Below are 22,448 nucleotides of genomic sequence, written 5' to 3'. Positions count from 1 at the left end.
TTGGTAGTAAAAAAATTAGGAATCCTACCTTGAATTTATTTTATTTTATTTTATTTTATTTATTTTGTCAAACAATTATAGGGTGATAATTTGTACAAATTAAATATTAGATAAGTAATGATAAAAAGTAACAAAAGAAGACAATAGGACAGGGATGGTAGGCACAGCATACCAATACTTTCAAAGGCACTACATAAGAAACACCTTATTAGTGGTGTGGAATAAAATCAAACAACAAAATTATATGAAAATACCAGTCTGCCTCTCCACCTTAGAAGCATTGATACACTCGAACATTATAAATATGGGGAAAAATTGTTACAAATAAGGATATACTAAATGAGAAGGCTGAATTGAAGATGATGTAAATGAAGAGTCAGGAGGCAGGATAAAATGAGGGAAGGCACTCTTGAACAAAGTACAACCATCCCCCTTTATTGTCTTCAAGTTACATTTCATTAGCCATCAAGTTACAACTCAAAGGGTGTTTGGGAACAATTTAAAGAAGCTCATTGGCTGATAAAATGCATGGTAGCTTCATGACCACCTTGTGGACAATGAGTGATCAAGGTATGCCTGAATTCATTGCCTATGTGCAGTTTTGGGTATCTCTTCAAAGTTGTTTGCAACTAAGAAGGAAGTATGCTCTTTTTAGGAAAAGGTGTGTGGATTTCCGGGTTGACGCTCGATCATGCCGGGCGGGCAAAGACATCGCTCTGACTTCGCCTGGCCTTTTCCCTGCTGCAGGGCGCATATTTACGCTTTGCCTGAGCCCGGAGGGTTCGGCATTGAACAGGGGGTTTCCTGGATCCCTAGGGGCAGATCGCCACTGCCCCGAAAGGTAAGGAAAGCCCCGCGGCTGCAGCAATGGAGAACCATGCCCCAGCAGCTGCAGGGACACAGCCATAGTGATCGGTCTATGGAGGAAGCTAAGAAAATATCAAAGAAGTCTTTAAAAAGCAGATCCACAGAAGGAGGAAGAGGAAAGCACTTACCTTTTAAGTGCTTTTCTCTTCCTCCTTCTGGTTTTTTTGGTACCTGATATTAGAAAGTGAAGATCTTGAAAGTAAAAGGCAAAGTTAAATAAAGTTTAAAATCTAGATTGAAATCCTTCCGCAAAATAAGAACGGTCGGATCTACTTTCCTTTGTCTTGGAAAAGAAAAAAAAATTGAAAATTGACGCTTTTTATATTTTAATTATTATACATTGACTTAGGGTTTTTAAAATTTTTAGATATTTGGACTGATAATCTTAATATACCATCAATATCATATAAATAACTGGAATGAACTTTTAACTGGATAAACTCAGAAGAAATCCTGATAGGTGTCTTAATTCTTTTTAACAAACTATATCTTGTTGGATCAAATTAAATTCTTTTTTCGGACCTTTTATTTCTTTTCTTTTTTTGAAATTGAATTACGTTAGACATTTATAACTATTTATAACCATTTATAATTAAGAAAATAAAGAAGAACAAGATTTGTACCAATTTGGAGGTATCCATTGAAGGACTATTTTTCCTGATGACAAGAGTGTAAGGATCAAGTTTAAAAAGATGGATTAGAACTTTCTTATTTCAATTTTTCCGGATTTTATATCATTTGACTTTTATATTAGTAACATAACTATTATATACATTTTTTTTCTTTCTATATCTCTTTGTGGATTTTGGACTTATTTTTGGACTTATTTTCTTCATTTTCTGCTTAATAAAAGACTGAGAATCAAGACAGAGTACCCTGAAAGAAATTTAAAATCTGTTTTTTTTCTTTTTCTTTTTCCTTTCACATTTTTAAAGCTACTGATACGCTTTTTAATTTTTATTCGTATTTTTAATATCAGTATTTTTTTCTTCACTTTATAATTTTTAAATTTTTAAATCTTTTATTTCTTATATTTCTATATTCTTATATTTTTCTTTATATTTACTTGGATTATTTTCCTTTTGATTTTTTTCTTTTTCTTTGAGTTAAATTTGATACTTAAAATGTGCTAGAACTTTATTCTCCCTTTTCATTATCTGGTGTATCCCCCTAAACTAATAACATAGTATAGTGTCTATTGTATAGCCAAGTGAATATTTTCTTCTCTCCCTTTAGTATTATCCTTTCTTTTTTATTATTTTTCCCTTTTTTATTTCTGTCAGTGTAACCTTTTTTCTATCCTCTATCCTCTAAATATATAGCAAATACTTTGTTTACTTTTTCTTTTTCTTCATTTTATATTTTCATATTTTTATTAAAATTGATCTCTTAAGGATTGTTAAATTTCCCTTTCTAAATTGTTTATAATTATTATTTTAATTATAAAGCAAAAGAAGCTTTATTAAGATATTGTATAATAAACTGCAAACTTCTGAGATATGAAAGGTTCCTACAGGGCACAAAGTGTGACTTCTGTTACAACAACAACAACCCGAAAACAAGCATCAACTCCAACTCCAACTCCCACCCCAAAGGTATCTCCAATATCATCCCCTTTACAACAAAGAACAAAAACAACAATGCTAGCCAAGGAGAAAGAAAAACAGAAGGAAAAGCCACCAGCTGAATTAAACCTTCAGTCTATTCAAGATACCTTAGCTGGTATCCAAGATTTTATGCAGAAAACGCAAACACAAACCAAAATTCAACTAGATACAAATAAAGAAGAAGTGAAAAAATACTTTGAAGAAATGAAACAAGAGATGAAAAATGAAATGGGTACTTTAAAAACTGAACTTAAGAAGGAGATCGGCGAACTTAAAACTGAAATGAGTGAAGTTAAAGGGAGCATGAATGAGATGGATGGAAATATGAAAGTAATACAACAGACTTTACAAGAAAATGAAAAAAGAATAAAAGCAACAGAAGAAAGAGTTCAAGATATAGGACAAAAGGTGGAGGAATATGAAGAACATAACTATGCGACCTGTAGAGGCTTTGACAAAGTGATAACTAACCTGGAACTTCAATCAGCATCTCATGGCTTGAGATTTCAAAACATTGAGGAAGAAAAAGATGAAGATTTATCCGCAAAGATGGCAGAGATAATAGGAGAAATATTACAAGCAGACCCACAAGAACTTATTAGATAGATGAAATTTACAGAGTTCAAACGGGCTATGAAAGGCGACACAACTTACCAAGAGAAGTCCACATCAAGTTTGTAAGAAAAGTAATCAAAGATGACATCTTAAAACAGGTGAGAAATCAGACATGGAAACACAAAGGGAAAGATATCACAATTTTGAAACAAGTCCCAAAGAGGGTAAGAGAAAGTAGAAGAGAGTATTATTTTCTTACAAGTGTCTTAATCAAAAAGAATATAGTTTTCCTATGGTTAGTACCAGAAGGGCTTACCCTGACTTGGCAAGCAATGAAAGTCAAGATACAGAGTGTGGACGAAGCAAGAGCTGTTTTCGCTCAAAGTGGACTGACTAAAATTGACCAACTACAGATAGAACTTAAGGATAAAGAAGATGTACAGGGAGCCACCAGTAAGGAAGGGGAAGAAAGGCAAGACGTTAAAAAGAAACAACCACAAACTCAACAACAATTGGTGTTAAATAGTAGATTACGTGAAGCGAAAGAAATAAAAAAATACTACAAATAGAAATGTCACAAGATTTGAAAATCTTTTCAGTTAACGTTAATGGTTTGAATAACCCTAGGAAAAGAAACCAAATATTAGCTAAAACAAAAAGCTCAAATAAATATTTTACAAGAAGTCCATATTAAAAAATCAAAGAGAAGCCTTCTTAATAACCCAAAATTGGGAAAACTTTACACTAGTTTGGCGAATCAAAAGAAAAGAGGGGTAGCAATGTATATTGACGAAATAATTGAATCAAAACAAATATACAGTGATAGTGAAGGCAGAATTTTAATGGTACAACTAGAGCTAGAAATGAAACCTCTCGTAATTATCTTAATTTATGCACCAAATGACAATCAAAAACAATTTTATAAAGGATTGCATGACAAAATAATTAAACTAGCAATAGAAAATATGATAATAATAGGTGATTTTAATGCAATTTCAGATAGTCAAATGGATTATACAGAGGGGGGAGAAGAAAAAAAAGGTAATTTTACCTACAACATTTTGGAAAATGAGTACAGAATTATTATTAAAAGATATATGGCGTGAATGCCACCCACAAAACAAACAATACACTTTTTACTCTAATCCTCATTAAACTTGGTCTAGGACTGATATGGCCTGGGCACCAGCATATACGATGGAAAAGATCAGAGAAATTGAGATTGAAACTAATAGCTGGGCAGATCATAATCCGTTAGTTATATATTGGAAAGGTAAGAGAAAACTAAATAACTGGTCAATGAATAGAAATATATTACGTGACCCTGAATATAAAGAATGAATAGAGAAAGAATTGGAAGTCTTTTTCAAAATAAATAAGAACAATGATACTACTCCACAAAACCTTTGGGACACAACAAAAGCATATATACGTGGGCTAACAATTTCCTATACGGCAAAAAAGAATAAAGAGAAAAAATTACAATATCAAAAGTTAGAAGATGAATTAAAAAAATTAGAATTAGAAATGCAAAAAGATGAATACGATGATAAAGTCAAAAACCAGAGGGATGTATTAAAACATAAAATAAGGTTGATAGAACAAGAATCAATGGTGGAACAAATAAAAAGAGCAAAACAAGAATACTTTGAACATGAAAATAAACCAGGAAGATGGTTGGCATATAAACTTAGGAAAGAGAGAGAAAACAAAATTATTAAAAACTTAATAGATAACAAAGGTGTAATAAGACATAGAATAGATGAAAAAAAGGAAATAGCATTAGAATTTTACAGGAAACTATATGGAAAAGAAGAAATAAAGGAAGATTTAATTTTTGATTATTTAAGCACTGTGGAAGTGTTAATGGAAGTTCAACAACAAAAACTAAACAAACTTATTACAGAAATAGAACTACGACAATCTATTAAAAATCAGAAAAATAATAAAGCTACTGGTCCAGATGCGATACCAACAGAATTTTACAAACTAGATATTGAAATATTATTTTCAAATATGTTAGAAATATTCAATCAAATAATAGCAGATGGTAAACTACCAAAAACATGGACAGAAACTTTAATAACATTAATACACAAAGTGGGAACTGAGAAGGAAAAAATTGAAAATTATAGACTGATATCATTATTAAATGTAGATTATAAAATTATTATATCAATATTTGCTACCAGGTTTAAAAACATAAACGGAATAATACATGAAGATCAGAATGGATTTTTACCAGGTAGACAAATTAAAAATAACCTAAGAACAATAATAAATACCTTAGAATATTATGAACAACATCCTGAAAAACAAATGTCACTTATATTTTTAGATGCTAAAAAAGCATTTGATAATGTAGATTGGAATTTTATGAAAATACAATTAAACAAGATGAATGTAGGAACTAAATTTTTTAATATACAGTAATTGATGCTATATACTCTAACCAATCAGCGAGAATTATAATAAATAATGAACAAACAGGAAAATTAGAAATACAAAGAGGAGTGAGGCAAGGATGTCCAATATCACCATTATTATTTATTCTAACACTGGAAGTGTTATTAATAAAAATAAGAGCAAAAAAAGAAATAAAAGGGTTGAAGATTAAAAAAGAAACATATAAAGTAGAGGCCTTTGCAGACGACGTAGTTTTTATAATAGAAGATTCTTTAACATCAATCTTGAAGTTAATAGACCTTATAGAAAAATATGGGAAAGTTGAAGGTTTGAAAATTAACAAGGAGAAGACACAGATACTAACAAAAAATATGACTGAACCACAGATAAAATATCTTGAAAACTTGACAAACATGAAAGTTACAAAAAAAAGTGAAATATTTGGGTATATGGATAACCTCCAAAGCTATATCTCTAAAAAATGACAACTATATAAAGTTGATAGGACAGATTTAAAAAGATTTGGAAATATGGAATAATTTGCAGTTATCCTTAGTTGGGAGAATTTCCACAATTAAAATGAATATCCTTTCTAAAGTATTATTCCTTTTCCAAGTTATTCCAATCAATCCTGGACCAAATTTTTTTAAAGAACTAAACAGAATTACAAAAAAAATTATGCGGGTTCGGGGTTCGGGGGGGTGCTGGCAAGCCCCCCAGGCCAGCTGCGACCTTTTAAGACAGCCGCGTCGCTTCGCAGCTGTCTCCCGAAGCCGAACGTGGAAGTTCAGCTTTAGCGTTCGGCTTCAGGAGACAGCTGCGAAGCAGCGCGGGTGTTTTAAAAGGTCGCAGCCGGCCTGGGGGGCTTGCCAGCACCCCCCGAACCCCGAACGCGGGTTCGGGGGGGTGCTGGCAAGCCCCCCAGGCCGGCTGCGACCTTTTAAAACACCCGCACCGCTTCGCAGCTGTCTCCCGAAGCCGAACGCGGAAGTTCGGCTTTAGCGTTCGGCTTCAGGAGACAGCTGTGAAGCGGCACGGGTGTTTTAAAAGGTCGCAGCCGGCCTGGGGGGCTTCCCAGCAACCTCCCGAACCGAACCCGAGGTTCAGCAAAATTTTGCCTCTTCTTACGAACTTTGTTCGAGTTACAAACCGGCGTTCGGGAGGCTTCTGGGAAGCCCCGCCGCCCGGCTGTCACCTTTTAAAACAGCCGCGCGGCTTCCCAGCAGTCTCTGAACGCCGGTTCGTAACTCGAAAAAAGTTCGTAAGAAGAGGCAAAATTTTTCTGAACCCCGGGTTCGTATCACGAGTTGTTCGTAAGACGAGGGGTTCGAATCTTGAGGTACCACTGTATTGAAGTTTTAAGGATAGTTTTATATTAAAAAATTTAAAGGACAAGGTTTTTTAGAGTGAGTAATTGATTTTAAATATTTTATTATATTGTTAAATTAGATATAAAGAAGTAGATTTTGAAATGTATAATTATATAGCATTGCGGTATTTTAAGAAATTTTAAGTACAGTGGTACCTCGAGATACGAGTTTAATTCGTTCCGGACCTGGGCTCTTAAGTCGAGCAGCTCTTATCTCGAACGACTTTTCCCCATAGGAATTAATGTAAATAATTTTAATTGGTTCCAGCCCTCAAAAAACTCACAAAGTTAGTCTAAATTATGCAGAAAGACATGTTTTTAATGAAGAAATGTACATGTACATATAAATGAATAATGAAGTTTCTTTCACTTAACTTGTAAACTTTCTTAAACTTTTAAATTTACATATGTTCAACTTCTCTGCCACCCAATCCTGTAGGACAGAGGTCCCCAACCCTTTTTGCACCAGGGACCGGCTTTAAGCGATCAAGAGAGGAATGGGTGAATGAATGGACGGAGGGTGGGAAGGAAGGAAGGAAAGAGGGAAGGGACAGGAACAGAGGAAGGAAGCAAGGAAACTTATGAAAGGGGAGAGTAAGAGAGGAATGAGTGAAGGGAGGGAGGGAGGGAAGAAGGTGGGAAGGAGAAAGAAAAGAAGAAATAGAGGAAGGGAAGGTAAAAGAGAGAAAGAAAAAGAGCAAGAAAGAAAGAAAGAAAGAAAGAAAGGGGGAAGGGACAGGAACAGAGGAAGGAAGCAAGGAAACTTATGAAAGGGGAGAGTAAGAGAGGAATGAGTGAAGGGAGGGAGGAAAGAAGGTGGGAAGGAGAAAGAAAAGAAGAAATAGAGAAAGGGAAGGTAAAAGAGAGAAAGAAAAAGAGCAAGAAAGAAAGCTGCAAGCACCCCCCCGAACCCCCCAGCCCGGCTGCAACCTTTTAAAACACGCGCGCCGCTACGCAGCTGTCTCCTGAAGCCGAACGCGGAAGTTAGCGTTTGGCTTCAGGAGACAGCTCCTTGGCGCTTGTATCTCGAATTTGGGCTTGTAAGTAGAACAAAAATATCTCTCCCCTCCCAGCTCTTATCTCGAGTTGCTCTTAAGTAGAGCAGCTCTTATGTCGGGGTTCCACTGTATAAGCTTTTTTGTTTAATTAATTGGCTTTAATTAGTTTAATTATATCATTAAAATGAAAATATAAAATTGAAATGTTATATTTTAGTAGTATATTGATATTAGAATTGATTTTAACTAAATGAACTATAATATCAAAATGGAAATATAGATGTAGAATGTTGTCAATTGTTTTTCTGTATGGATCTGATCACAGTTAGAATTGTTTCTTTCTGTATTAGTTAGACTTCTATGACTAGTGGAGCAACTGTAGCTCCTTTAAATGTTAAATGTGGTTCATGTTGTTTGTCTGAAGAAAAATCAATAAAAAAATTATTTTTAAAAAAGGAAATGTATGGAAGTGTATGGAATGTCATATAGTCAACGTAGTTTTTGCTAGCCTTGACCTGGTGCCTTTTCACATTAACCAACGTGGTTTGCCAGCGATGGCCTAGTGCTTTTCTGTCTCCACATCTCCTCCTTTCTTTTTTATTCTTTGTTTTAAAGTAATTTATAAGCATTCAAAATCTCTTCCCGAGGTGGACGCTTATGGGGCCGAAAAATAGAAGCCAAATTTGATAGGCAATGAACAGCAACAACAACAGATTAAAAGAATAATAACAATAAAGGTTATCAGAACAAGATGTTTGATCCATGATAAGTTTAGTAGCCATGACCTGAGCCATTCCCAAGGAGAAGGCACAGAATTAGAAGTTATTGGATTGTTAGACACCATTTGTTCCATTTGTTCAATAGTATGAGTTAAGTTTGCTTTGAAATTAGAAATGTAAGACAATATCGAAGGCAAATCTGTTTTGCAAAGCATCTTCTTGAATCTTAGACATTTCTATGGTAAGTAACTTCAAAGGCTTTATGGTATCATTAAACAAAGCAGTAGTCCAACTAGCCCAAATATGCAGATCTCTATAATTCATGGTGATTCCCAATGGTGGTATCATGCCTCTAGAATTCCGTTTTACCAGGCATAATCCCTCCAACCTGTTTTGTTAAAAGTGATAGCATGTATTACAAAACTTCCTTGAGTATGTGGTGGAATATGCATACAAATCCAACATTCATTATAGTTCAACATCATAGATAATTTTTTAACATCTGTGATAAAGGCGTTTGTACTCCATAGTCCTTGTTCAGAGATAGCAATAACTAGACAAAATATACATGAAAATAAGATACAAAATATAAGAGTAAAATAATTAGCATTTAAACAAGAAAAAGCAGCTAAAAAAAAGTTCTTTGGAGTTTTCCTTCAAGTTTTGCTCTTCCCACAGCTGAGTGGATTGATTAGATAGTGCTCTTATTTGTCCCCAAGTCATTTGTTGATTTTTCCAAGGAATCCAATTCCTGTCCTTCTGAGTATTTTGAAGATTCAGGGAAGTGTTTGGAATCAGGTTTTGCAGCCTCCTTTGATGCCATGTCAGCTTTATAGGTTTTACACAATGAACTGGAACCCAGACAGATCTGAAGAAGTAAGCACAGTAGCATATTCTCGCCCATATGTTAACAAAGGGACAGGTCCATGCTATTCAGAGTTAGGTAACATGTTATACAAAACTGATGGTTGTGGGTAACTAGTTTTGGCTCCAAAATGATTATCCACCGGGGTGGATGAATTTGAAATATTTAAGTGATTTAAATAGTACCTTGTTCAGCCATTCCTGTTTAGGTGGAAAGCCTGGAGCATTCCCTCTTTTTTGTTTATGTTTGTTTAAAGCAGGCTTTAAAGTCTGATTGCTCTTTCAACAATAATTCGACTAGTGTGTAACATGCCATTGTTGCCAAAAATCAGCAAAAGATTGGATATAATAGGCTTGAGCCATTATCAGTTTTAATGGTAGAAGGTAAGCCCATAACCTCAAAGGTGCAGATATAATTGTTAATAGCATGCTTAGCAGATTCACCTTTTTGAGGTATGGCCCATATGTAATTAGAAAATGTATCCACAGTAACATGGAGATATTTCCATGGGGTGAAAGGAGAATATTAAGTGACATCCATTTGCCATAAATTATAAAATTGTAAAAACTTCTCCTTGAAGATTTAACACTAGAATGAGGAATATTGAATAGAGTCCAAAAACGGTGGGAAGAAATATTAAAAAGGAAAAATTGAAAAAAAATCTTAAATTTTTCTTATTAGGAATAGAACATGAAAAATATGAAAAATGTCAAACATATTTAATCTTACATATAATATCAGCAGTAAGATTTACCTTTGCACAACAGTAGAGAAGTAAAAATATACGAACTGAAAAAGACTTAATAGAAAAATAATGTCTTATCCAGAAATGGATAAATCAACAATGAAGATATATATATATCTTATATATAATTTATGTATGGTATGTTTGTATGTATGTCTTTTTAATAATGGGTTTTTAAAAATATTTTAAATTGTAAATTATTAGATTTGTCATGAACTGTTTTATTGTATTGTGAGCCGCCCCGAGTCTACGGAGAGGGGCGGCATACAAATCTAATAAATAAATAAAATAATAAATAAAAAGATAAAGATGAATTAGAATATTACAAATGTTAAAAAAGGGCGACTTCCGGGTGGCGATCAAGACACGGTGGGAGGTTGGGGATAGCGCTCAGTTCCTGTATCTCCTTTTTTCACGCTGTAGGTCGCAGATTGCGATTCGGTCGAGCTCAGAGGGCCCGACCTAGAACAGGGGGTCTCCTGGATCCCGAGGGGCAGAACGCCACTGCCCCGGAAGGGAAGGAATACCCCGCAGCTCCAGCGATGAAGAACCACACCTCAGTCTCAACTGGGTCGTGGCCATAGTACACGAAGGAGGAAGTGAAAATATTTAAACAGAAGTCAACAGAAATAAAGATCAACAGAAAAGAAAAGCACAGAATAAGGAACATTTTTGGACTTTATAATCTTTGAAAAGTGAAAGAACTCGAAATAATTAAGGCGAACAAAGAAAACTTTTTTTTCTCTTAAGAATTAAATCCTTGGGTGAAAAGTTAAGCTACAACCAGATCTACTTTTTTTTCCTTTTCTCTTAACTATTCACTTTTTTTCTACAAACGAACTGTTATAAATAAGATATATCCTTGAGTATTTTGCATCCCTGGAAAAGTATAACATCATTTGACTTGTATACAAATAGGGGATGAAATTAAAATAAAAGGTGAAAATGAAAATATTGTGTATTCAATGGCTTCCAGTTTTTGAAGATTGATTTTTTTTCTTCTTTCTTAAAAGACAAATATATACAAATTGGATTAAAATATTAGAAGACTAGATATTGGACATTGAAAATTGTTGATTGAATCTTGATGAACACTGATGAAATAAATTAAATTTGACTCTAAAAAAATGGATTTTTGAACTTTGGATGAATTTATAAGAGGGACAATTTTACAAGAGATTGCAGCAAATGGACATTGCCTAACGGATCTACACACAAATGGATAGAATTTCCAATTTGGATTATAAATAGAAGATAAATCCTTATTTCTTACCTCTTCTTCCTTTTCTTTTTGGATTGACGTTAACCCTTTTGGACCCTTTTTTTACGGATTAAAACAACGGCAAGATTGAGGACTAAATAAACATTACAGCCTAAACATCAAAGATTAAAAGACAAAGGAAACAAAGAAAAAGAACCAAAGAAGGATATAAGAAAGACTAAATTAAATACCCTCTTCTCCACCCCCCCCCCTTTTTGGAATTGCTTATTTTGAAAATACAACTTAAGTATATTTACTGATTTTCTCATCCTATAATATTTTATATTTTATGGTTTCTTTAGATAGTTAAGGTATAGAATGATGTGCTAAACTTTTAATTCCCCCCCCCTCGATCTGGTATACCCCCAAACTTTTTATACTTTGTTTTTGTTTTTTTTCTTCTCCTCTTCCCCTCTTCCCTTAATTTCTCTTTTCCTGCTGACTTTATAGATTAAATAGAATAATAGGTTGGATTAAAATTAATAATTAATTAATTAACTATACATTGATATTTTCTTTTCTTTTTTCTTTTTCTTTTTTCTATTTTTTAAATATATATATATATATTAATTGATTGGATATAAGTACATTGATAAATATTTGCTTTATTGAAGTGAAAATAATTAATTTAGAGTGTGTTTTGAAAACTATATATTTAGCCTTTTAATTACGTTTTCTTTTTTCTTTTTTATATTACCCTATATTGGAACTTATATATTTTCTTTATTTTTTATCTCTTAATTGTATTATTGTATTTAGTTTGATTATAGTTGTTACAACAATATAGTTGCAATATTAAGAATAATAAGTAATAAGTTATGATATTGTATTATCAATTGGATGCTAGCTTGACAAATTATTTTTAGAGGTATGAGAAGTTCTTCTAAGATGTCAAGCACGACTATCATCATACAACAAAAAAGCAGGCATTGAATCCATCCTCTCCTCCACAAGGATCTCCAGTACCATCTCCATTACAACAAAGGTCAATAACAACGTTAGACAAGGAAAAAGAAAAAGAAAAGGAGAAAGCTCCGACAGAACCAAACTTTCAGACTGTACAAGATTCCTTGGCAGTTATCCAAGATTTTATGCAGAAAACTAAAAATTTCCATGGATACAAATAGAGAAGAAGTGAAAAAATACTTTGAAGAAATGAAAGTTGAGATGGGAGAAGTGAAAGAAAGTATGAAAGTAATGGATGGAAAAATAGAAGTTATACAACAAAATTTGAATGATAATGAACAAAGAATTAAAAATATGGAAGACAAAGTGGAGAACTCTGGACAGAACATGGAAGAATTTGAAGAACATAGTTACATAATCCACAGAGGCTTCGATGAAGCTATAACACATCTGGAATTACAATCTGCCTCACACGGGTTGAGATTTCAAAACGTGAGTGAAGAAAAGGATGAAGATTTAAGTATAAAGATGGCGGAGATAATAGGAGAAATTTTGCAGATGGACCCACAAGAACTCTTAAAAGAAATAGATGAAATTTACAGAGTGCAGACTAGCTATGCCAGGAAACACAACCTGTCAAGAGAGGTCCATATTACATTTTCTAGGAAAACAATCAGAGACGACATCTTAAAATGGACAAGAAACCAAAATTTGAAATATAAAGGAAAAGACATCATAATCCTAAAACAAGTTCCAAAAAGAGTAAGAGAAAGTAGGAGGGAATATTATTTTCTCACTAGAATATTAATAAAAGAAAATATAACCTTTCGATGGTTGGTCCCAAAAGGACTCTCCTTATATTGGCAAGGATCTAGGATCAAGATAGAGAATGTAGAAGAAGCTAGAGCATTTTTTTGCGCAAAGTGGTTTGAATAGAACTGAACAACTACGTATAGAATCCAAAGACAAAGAAGAGGAACAGGGAGCTTGCCTGTAAAGAGAGGGAGGAAATACAAGATGTCAGAAGGAAACAGCCACAAATACAACAAGAATTGGTATTAAGCAGCAGACTACGAGAGCCTAAAGAAACCAAGAAATACTACAAATAAAGATGTTACCAGGTTTTTAAAAAAATTCGGTTAATGTAATGTAAATGTAATGTAAATGGGTTAAATAATCCTAGAAAAAGAAACCAAATATTTACTAAACTCAAAAAACAAAGAGCACAAATAAGCATTTTGCAAGAAGTACATATTAAAAAATCAAATAGAAAATTACTAAGTAATCCAAAATTAGGTAATATCTATACAAGTTTAGCTGATATAAAAAGAGGTGTGGCAATGTATATTGATGATGCAATAGATTCAAAACAACTATATAGTGATCAAGTAGGTAGAATCTTAATTGTACAATTAAAATTAGAAACATAGAAACATAGAAGTCTGACGGCAGAAAAAGACCTCATGGTCCATCTAGTCTGCCCTTATACTATTTTCTGTATTTTATCTTAGGATGGATATATGTTTATCCCAGGCATGTTTAAATTCAGTTACTGTGGATTTATCTACCACGTCTGCTGGAAGTTTGTTCCAAGGATCTACTACTCTTTCAGTAAAATAATATTTTCTCATGTTGCTTTTGATCTTTCCCCCAACTAACTTCAGATTGTGTCCCCTTGTTCTTGTGTTCACTTTCCTATTAAAAACACTTCCCTCCTGAACCTTATTTAACCCTTTAATATATTTAAATGTTTCGATCATGTCCCCCCTTTTCCTTCTGTCCTCCAGACTATACAGATTGAGTTCATTAAGTCTTTCCTGATACGTTTTATGCTTAAGACCTTCCACCATTCTTGTAGCCCGTCTTTGGACCCGTTCAATTTTGTCAATATCTTTTTGTAGGTGAGGTCTCCAAAACTGAACACAGTATTCCAAATGTGGTCTCACCAGCATTCTATATAGCGGGATCATAATCTCCCTCTTCCTGCTTGTTATACCTCTAGCTATGCAGCCAAGCATCCTACTTGCTTTCCCTACCGCCTGACTGCACTGTTCACCCATTTTGAGACTGTCAGAAATCATTACCCCTAAATCCTTTTCTTTTGAAGTATTTGCTAACACAGAACTGTCAATACAATACTCAGATTGAGGATTCCTTTTCCCCAAGTGCATTATTTTACATTTGGAAACATTAAACTGCAGTTTCCATTGCTTTGACCATTTATCTAGTAAAGCTAAATCATTTACCATATTACAGACCCCTCCAGGAATATCAACCCTATTGCACACTTTAGAGTCATCGGCAAATAGGCAAACTTTCCCTACCAAACCTTCCCCTATGTCACTCACAAACATATTAAAAAGAATAGGACCCAGAACAGACCCTTGTGGCACACCGCTTGTAACCTGACTCTGCTCAGAATACTCGCCATTAACAATAACTCTCTGATATCTATGCTTCAGCCAGCTGCAAATCCATTGAACTATCCAGGGATTAAGTCCAATCTTCACTAATTTATCTATCAGCTCTTTATGTGGAACCATATCAAAGGCTTTGCTGAAGTCCAGGTAGGCAATATCCACGGCACCACCTTCATCCAACACCTTTGTGACATAGTCAAAGAAATCAATGAGATTAGTCTGACATGATTTGCCTTCAGTAAAGCCATGCTGATTTGGGTCCAATAAGTTATTGTTTTTTAGGTGCTGATTTATCCTCTTTTTGAGTAGAGTCTCCATCATTTTAACTACAACTGATGTCAAGCTAACTGGCCTGTAGTTACCAGCTTCTTCTCTACTGCCCTTCTTGTGAATAGGCACAACACTGGCCATTCTCCAATCCTCAGGAACTTCTCCTGTTAACAAGGATTGGTTAAACAAATCAGTCAGGGGGGTAGTAATGACAGATCTGAGTTCTTTAAGAACTCTGGGGTGGATGCCATCTGGACCCATTGCCTTATTTATCTTTAATCGTTCAAGTTCTTCTAAGACATCGGCTTCTAAGATCACTGGAGCTGAATCCGTACAGCTGGAAGCAATGCTATATCCCTCTATAGTATTATTTTGTACGGTGTCTTTTGAGAAAACTGAACAGAAGTAGCTATTGAAATGGTCAGCGATCTCCTTATTCCCATTAATGCATGTATTATTCCCGGTACTAAGTTTCGTGATGCCGCAGTTTTTCTTCTTCTTATCACTAATATATCTGAAGAAGGTTTTATCCCCCTTCTTTACAGATTTGGCAATTTCTTCCTCTTTTGAGGCTTTAGCAGCATATATTATCTGTTTCGCCTCCTTCTGTCTCATTTTAGACCAAATTAGAACCAAAACCTCTTGTTATTATATCTATATACACACCAAACGATAACTAAAACCAATTTTATAAGGAATTACAGGACAAAATAACTGAATTATCAATAGAAAATATGATGATAGTAGGTAATTTTAACGCAATTGCTAACAGTCAAATGGACTATTCAGACAAAAAGAAAGAAAAGGGAAAAAAAGACAATTTTACCAACAACTTTTTGGAAAAGGAGCACTGAGTTATTCTTAAAAGAATATCATCCACAATATAAACAATATACTTTTTTCTCAAATCCCCACAAAATTTGGACTAGGATAGACATGGCTTGGGCACCAGTCCATACAATGGAATGGATTACAGATATTTGCCCAGGTTCACCTGGTGCACCAGTTGCGGCTCTACTTGGACCGGGAGTCACTGCTCACAGTCACTCATGCCCTCATCACCTCGAGGCTCGACTACTGTAGTGCTCTCTACATGGGGCTACCTTTGAATAGTGTTCAGAAACTTCAGATCGTGCAGAATGCAGCTGTGAGAGCAATCATGGGCTTCCCTAGGTATGCCCATATAACACCAACACTCCGCAGTCTGCATTGGCTGCCAATCAGTTTCTGGTCACAATTCAAAGTGTTGGTTATGACCTATAAATCCCTTCATGGCACCAGACCAGAATATCTGCGAGACCACCTTCTGCCGCACGAATCCCAGCGACCGGTTAGGTCCCACAGAGTTGGCCTTCTCCGGGTCCCGTCGACTAAACAATGTCATCTGGCGGGACCCAGGGGAAGAGCCTTCTCTGTGGTGGCCCCGACACTCTGGAACCAACCCCACAGAGATTAGGACTGCCCCCACCCTCCTTGCCTTTCGTAAACTTCTTAAAACCCACCTCTGCCATCAGGCATGGGGGAACTGAGACATCTCCCCTTGCCTATGTAGTTTTATGTATGGTATGTTTTTGTGTATGCTTTTTATATGATGGGGTTTTTAGGCTTTTAATGTTAATTGTTATTTTAGACTTTAATATTAGATTTGTTATTGTATATTGTTTTATCACTGCTGTGAGCCGCCCCGAGTCTGCGGAGAGGGGCGGCATACAAATCTAATAAATAAATAAATAAAGTAAATAAATTTGAAAGCTCCCTGATGGGTTACAGTGGTTTGAGCCAAAGCAATGGCTTCATCCACCAGGAGCTGCTGATAAGCTTGGGCAGGATCCAACTTGGCTGAAAATGGAGCCCCAGCTGAAGGAGTGCAGGTGGTGGTGTACTACTGGAACAGGATACGGATTGGCCTGCAATGCCTTGTTAAGCATCATTTTATAGTCAGCACAAATTCTGATAGATCCATCAGATTTTAGGGGAATTACATTTGGGGTTTCCCATTTGGAGTGATCCACAGACTATAACACCCTCTGGCCAATGAGTTATCCAGTTCTATATCTACCTTAGGCCACACAGCCAGAGGTATTCACCTGGGCTCCAAGTGTATTGGGGATAACTGGATGGTCCAAATTAAATGAAATGGGGCTGCTCATATATTCACCCAGACCAGAGTTGAATACATCAGTGAAGTCAGAGGTGAGGACAACCAAGATGTTGTCCTAGCAGTGAGGGCAGCTGGCTGTTGATGCTGATGAGTGGCACGGTGCCCTCAAAGTCTCTGTCAAAATTTGGCAGGAGTTGGTTGATGGTGAACCAGGAAATTAGGAGATTTGGAGAAGCCAGTGTCAATCTCCTTCTTGTAGGGTTTGCATCCGAGCTTGACTGTTGTATAGAGTTTGTAAGGCGAATTGGACAGGGTTGCCTGGCTCACAGCCATGGTGTGAGGCTGGGTGGTTCTGGAGATAGAGAAACAGTCATCCCTGTGATTAGGAGGTTTCCTCTTAGGTCTTGGCTGGAAAGATGGTAGTGAGGGTTTGCATACCCTGGACAGGTGGCCTTACTTGCTACAGCAGTGGCAAATAGTGATTCTGAATCTGCAGTCAGCCCTATTGTAGTTTCTGCCACAGCTAAGGCAAGAGCTCTGAGGTGATTTTCCTGTGCATGGTCTTGAGGCAGCTGACATCTGCTTCTTCATCTGAGGGATTCAACAACTCAATCTGTTCATAGTGTACTGTTTGGCTTTTGGGCTGATTAGTTTGTGGCAGAAACCACTGCATTTCAGTGACTGATTTTTTGGATAGTTAAGAAGTCCTGGCTTCATTTAGGACTGTCAAAAGGGTCATCTCTTTTTGGGCCAGCAAACAGTGTTGGAGTTGCAAATGTTGCACCCCACAATGAGTTGATCAAAGAGGGTGTTCTCTAGATCTGTGAACTTGGAAACAGTGGCTGGGCAAGGGGCAACCATGTAATTGTTAATTACTTCCCCTTCTTTTTTAAACCGCTGACGGAGTGTGTGCCTCCTTGCGATAAACGAAGGTGCAGGAGAGTAATGATTTCTTAGTTTTTCTAACAAAGTTTCCCATGGCACCATATAAATGGGCTGAGGTGCTGTCAGGGGCTCAGACCATGGCGAATATTTTGCAGCCACAGAAACTGAAGAAATAGCCTAGTTTGGGGGATCCAGATAGCTCTGTGAAGTCGTTCACCCTCAGAATGCATTTAAATTGGATTAAGTAGTCATGCCAGGTTTCTGTTGCTGGCTCAAAGGGAGTGAAGGGAAGGTTGCCATACTGACAAGGATGGTTTCAGCACTCATTGTCCAGCCAGTGACTGGATCAGCTTATGTTTCAGCTATATGTGACTCTCATATAGGCTTGAAATCGTGTGTTCCTTCAGACATCCATCCCACCCTCACCACCAGTATTAAATCAGTGGATCAGGACTCACAGGAATGGAGACAGACTCGAAGGTGAACAGCAAACATTTTTATCAGCACCACAGCAACAGAACAGAGAACTGTCAAACTTAAAAACAATCGAGGCACTCCATTTTCCTGTTAGCTGGCTGCTGCATCATAGCCAATCAAGCTTGACTTGCAGCCAGTGCAGTTGTAAGTGTGAGGACTTAACACTTCCCATGTCACTGATGGGGGCGGGGAGAGAGAGAGAGAGAGACTATAAACTACATATAACACTGTCCAGAGTTGCTTTCTTAGTGAGATGCATAAAAACAAAGTTATTTTTCCTTTCTATTAAAACATTACTTATTAATGAGATTCAATTATATGTTTTTATTTAGACTGCACAGGAGGCTGCTTCTGATTGGACTTTCTTACACTGTTTACCCAGAAAACCAGAAGAAGTTAACGATGATGTATTTTATTCTCCAAAGTCACTGGTTTTTCAAGAGGCTGAAAATAGGAAATGGACTATTATGGTATGAACTTTGTAATCCTTTAGATGTGAGCAATTCTGTTCTGTAGGTGATGGAGCTTTACAGGTAGTCCTTACAACAATTCATTTAGTGATTGTTTGAAAAAGTCGCTGAAAAAAGTGACTTATGATAATTTTTTCATACTTACAACAATGGCAGCATTCCCATAGTCATGTGATCAAAATTAGATGCTTGGCAACTGATTCATATTTATGATAATTACTGTGTCCTTGTATCATATAGTCATTTTTTGCAACTTTCTGTCAAATGAAGTCAATGGGTATTCACTTAACAATCATTTACTAACTTAACTGCAGAAATTCACTTAACTGTGGCAAGAAAGGTCATACAATGGGGCAAAATTCACTTAACAAATGTCTCATTTAGTAAAAGAAATTTTGGAATCAATTGTGGTAAGTCAAGTACTACCTGTTTTTCTTTTTGATAGATGAAATCACATCAACTATTCAATATACAGTATATTAAATTTAGGCCTGCAATAGTAATCATTTTTAACCTTGACTAAATCATCTTCAGTTGCTTAATAGCAAAAATGGCACAAATGTCCTTTTCCAGCACTAGTGTTACTAATGAGTGGGAGGGAGAGGTAGGGTGGTGTACTAAAAATAAGAACAAGGCAAGGCAAGGAAGTTTTGATGGATGTAGTCTTGTTATTATGTATTAGACACACTTGTTGATCAATGGATAATTGGCTAAGTTTGAATGAATGAATTAATGATTGTCAACATGGATGCATTAGGGCAGTGCTTCTCAATTATTTTCTGTTATGCCCTCCCAGAAATGGGCAGCCAAAATTTTTACTGCCACACTGTGTGTGTGATGTATTTTTTGGGTGTGGCTTAATGGTCATGTGACTGGGTAGGAGTGGCTTGCCGGCGATGTAACCATGTGGGGAGTGGCTTGGACGATCATCATCATTCAAGTGAACTGTTAAGTCCTCAACTTACAACCTTACCAGTGTCGCTCGCTGGGGTGACAATTTGCTTTGCATTTCCTGTGCTCTCTTTCCTGGGTCGCCCCCCCCCCCGCCACAAGCTGGGTAGCTAAGTGAACAGGTGTTTCCAGAAGCATAAATGCTGCCAGTCCTGCTTCCACCCACACCTTCTACTTGCACCTCAGGTGGGACAGGGCCGCGTAAGGCTGGAGGGGAGCTGGGGAGAGAGGGAAGCTCGTCCGAGGCCAGAAAGGAAGAAAGAGGAAAAAAGCAAGGAGCGCAGATGCAGCAACAACAGCAGGGGAAAAAAGGAGAGCCGAGCCAAGACCAGTAATCCAGGAAGTGACAGTTGCTGATCAGCTGGAGGTGTGCACACATCTTCATTTCCGCCGGTGGAACTGCATTCCACCCTGTCCTGCCTGCTGCCCACCCCAAGAAGTAAACATTTCGCATGCCCCCCAACTCTCCACCAGGACAATTGTTTGCAATATTTGTGTGATTGGGATGTAATGTGTTTAAGTGATGCCTTAATTTATTTGGCTTCATGCTGTCTACTGCCAACATTTTTAGACACAGTAAACATATTGGTCTTTCTCCCACCATAGTCACAGTGAAACCAAGTGCTACATATGCTTTGTCATATTTCCTCATCTTAGCTTTACATTTGTCTCATTATCTCTGTCTCTCTCCTCTTTTCTTTTCATCCCTGTTAAATATTTATCCATGGTGTCTCTTAAAAGTTTGTTATCTGCCCTTCATATCTCTTGCTCTGTGCTGTGTGTTATTGTATGGTGCAAAACAACCCCTATTCCCTGCAGCAAAGAATCCCGCATTCCCTGGGGTCATGCACCCCCCCAGCATTGCTACCCAGGGGGGGCCACCCCACTATTTGAGAAGTACTACATTAGGATGATTTAGAAGGCAGCACCCCTAAGTTGAGGCTAAGCATCCATTACATGAGCTGACAGAATATTTTTTTTTAAAAACTCTTTAAAATCTACCAATGTATCTTTATAGGAGATCACTGACTCTTCCATTCTTAGAATGCACTCACTTCTCCCTTTGTTATATGACCCAGAGGGGATATGTTATTATGCGGTTAATTGTAGTTTTCTTTATATTGTTTTTTCTAGATTCTTGTTCTCTGCTGCCAAATATATATTTTTAAGATAAGCAAATCAATCACCACAAAAGCAGATGATCCTCACTAACTAACTAACTCTTTCTACAGAGTTAGATAAATTTCTTGCTGATAAGGCTTCTCAATTACTTTCTGTTATGCCCCCTCTATGAAGACGTAAACATTCCATGTCCCCCCCTTCCCCAGTTCTCCACCAGGACGATTGTTTGCAATATTTGGCACATTTTTGCTGAAAAAACTCAAGCGGCTTATCAGCATGATTGGGGTGTAATATGTTTAAGTGACACCTTAATTTATTTGGCTTTATGCTGTCCGCTGACAACATTTTTAGACACAGTAAATATATTGGTCTTTCTTCATCTCCCACTGTAGTCACAGTGAAGCCAAGCGCTACATATGCTTCGTCATATTTCCTCATCTTAGCTTTCAGCAGACTTATGTTTGCCTTACTATCTCCGTCTCTCTCCTTTTTTTCATCCCTGTTAAATATTTTTCCATAGTGTCTTTTAACGTTTTTTTAATCTGCACTTCATATCTCCTGTTCTGTGCTGTGTGCTATTGTTCGGTGCAAAAAACCCCTGTTCCCTGCAGCAAAAAAAACCACGTTCTCCAAAATCATGTGCCCCTCCTGGCATCACTCTGCGCCCCCCCCCCAGGTGGGCCTGCCCCATATTTGAGAAATACTGGGCTACAATGATGTTTATATGCTACCTGCAAGATTACAATTGGCAAATTTTGAACTCCATTTGCCAGCAAGCTATAATAGGAAAAGCTTTTATTCCCTTGTCTCATCTGTAACATTCCCATGGATATCTAGTTAGCCTTTTGGGAAAATGGGATACTGAATATCTTTAGTCTTGTTCAACAACATTTAATCATGACCCATTCTATATACAATTACTATTATTATTAATTTAACAAACTAAACCCACACTATATATGTAATATTTTTTCCTAATGTAATTGTTTTAATTCTTTTTTCTAGGCTATCATGGTTTCGCTGCTGACAGATTATTCACCACAACTGCAAATGCCTACATTTTGATTTTGAAATTTCTGCCAAAGAAAATATTCCTTATACCAAAATTATTTGCTTTAGAAAGGAACTTTTTATTTGAAAAGCAAGATCAAATTGGGGATAATTATTTAACAACATATAATAACATGTTATATTTATACACTGGATCTGTTCTTTTATTTAAACATTATAACTGCACTTTTTCTATTGCCTACCTCTTCTGTGGTCGTATCGTATATGCTCAAGTATAAGTCGACACAATTATAAGCAGAGGCACCTACTTTTGCCAGAAAAACTGGGAAAATGTATTGACTCAAGTATAAGCCTAGGGTGGAAAATGCAGTGGCTACTAGTAACTTATAAAAATGGTATATTTCTCTACTCTAGCTTCTTAAAATTGTTTTTGTAGGAGAATA

General features: G+C 36.3%; 1 protein-coding gene across 2 annotated transcripts in view; it reads left to right on the top strand.

The window, feature by feature from the left end:
- OTC (ornithine transcarbamylase) overlaps positions 1–22,190 on the top strand; it is a 67,725-nt gene extending 45,535 nt beyond the window's left edge. For both annotated transcript variants that reach the window (XM_070750572.1, XM_070750574.1), the window contains 2 exons: positions 18,784–18,921; positions 22,000–22,190. In XM_070750572.1, coding sequence (XP_070606673.1) covers positions 18,784–18,921; positions 22,000–22,059 — 198 coding nt within the window. In that variant the 3' untranslated portion in view covers positions 22,060–22,190. The remainder of the gene's footprint in view (positions 1–18,783; positions 18,922–21,999) is intronic.
- Positions 22,191–22,448: the final 258 nt, after the last annotated feature.

This window comes from Erythrolamprus reginae, chromosome 4 (genome assembly GCF_031021105.1).
Source record: "Erythrolamprus reginae isolate rEryReg1 chromosome 4, rEryReg1.hap1, whole genome shotgun sequence".
Taxonomy (NCBI): Eukaryota; Metazoa; Chordata; class Lepidosauria; order Squamata; family Dipsadidae; genus Erythrolamprus; species Erythrolamprus reginae.
The sequence above is the reverse complement of the archived record's forward strand: the minus strand, read 5'-3'. Positions and strand labels throughout refer to the sequence as shown.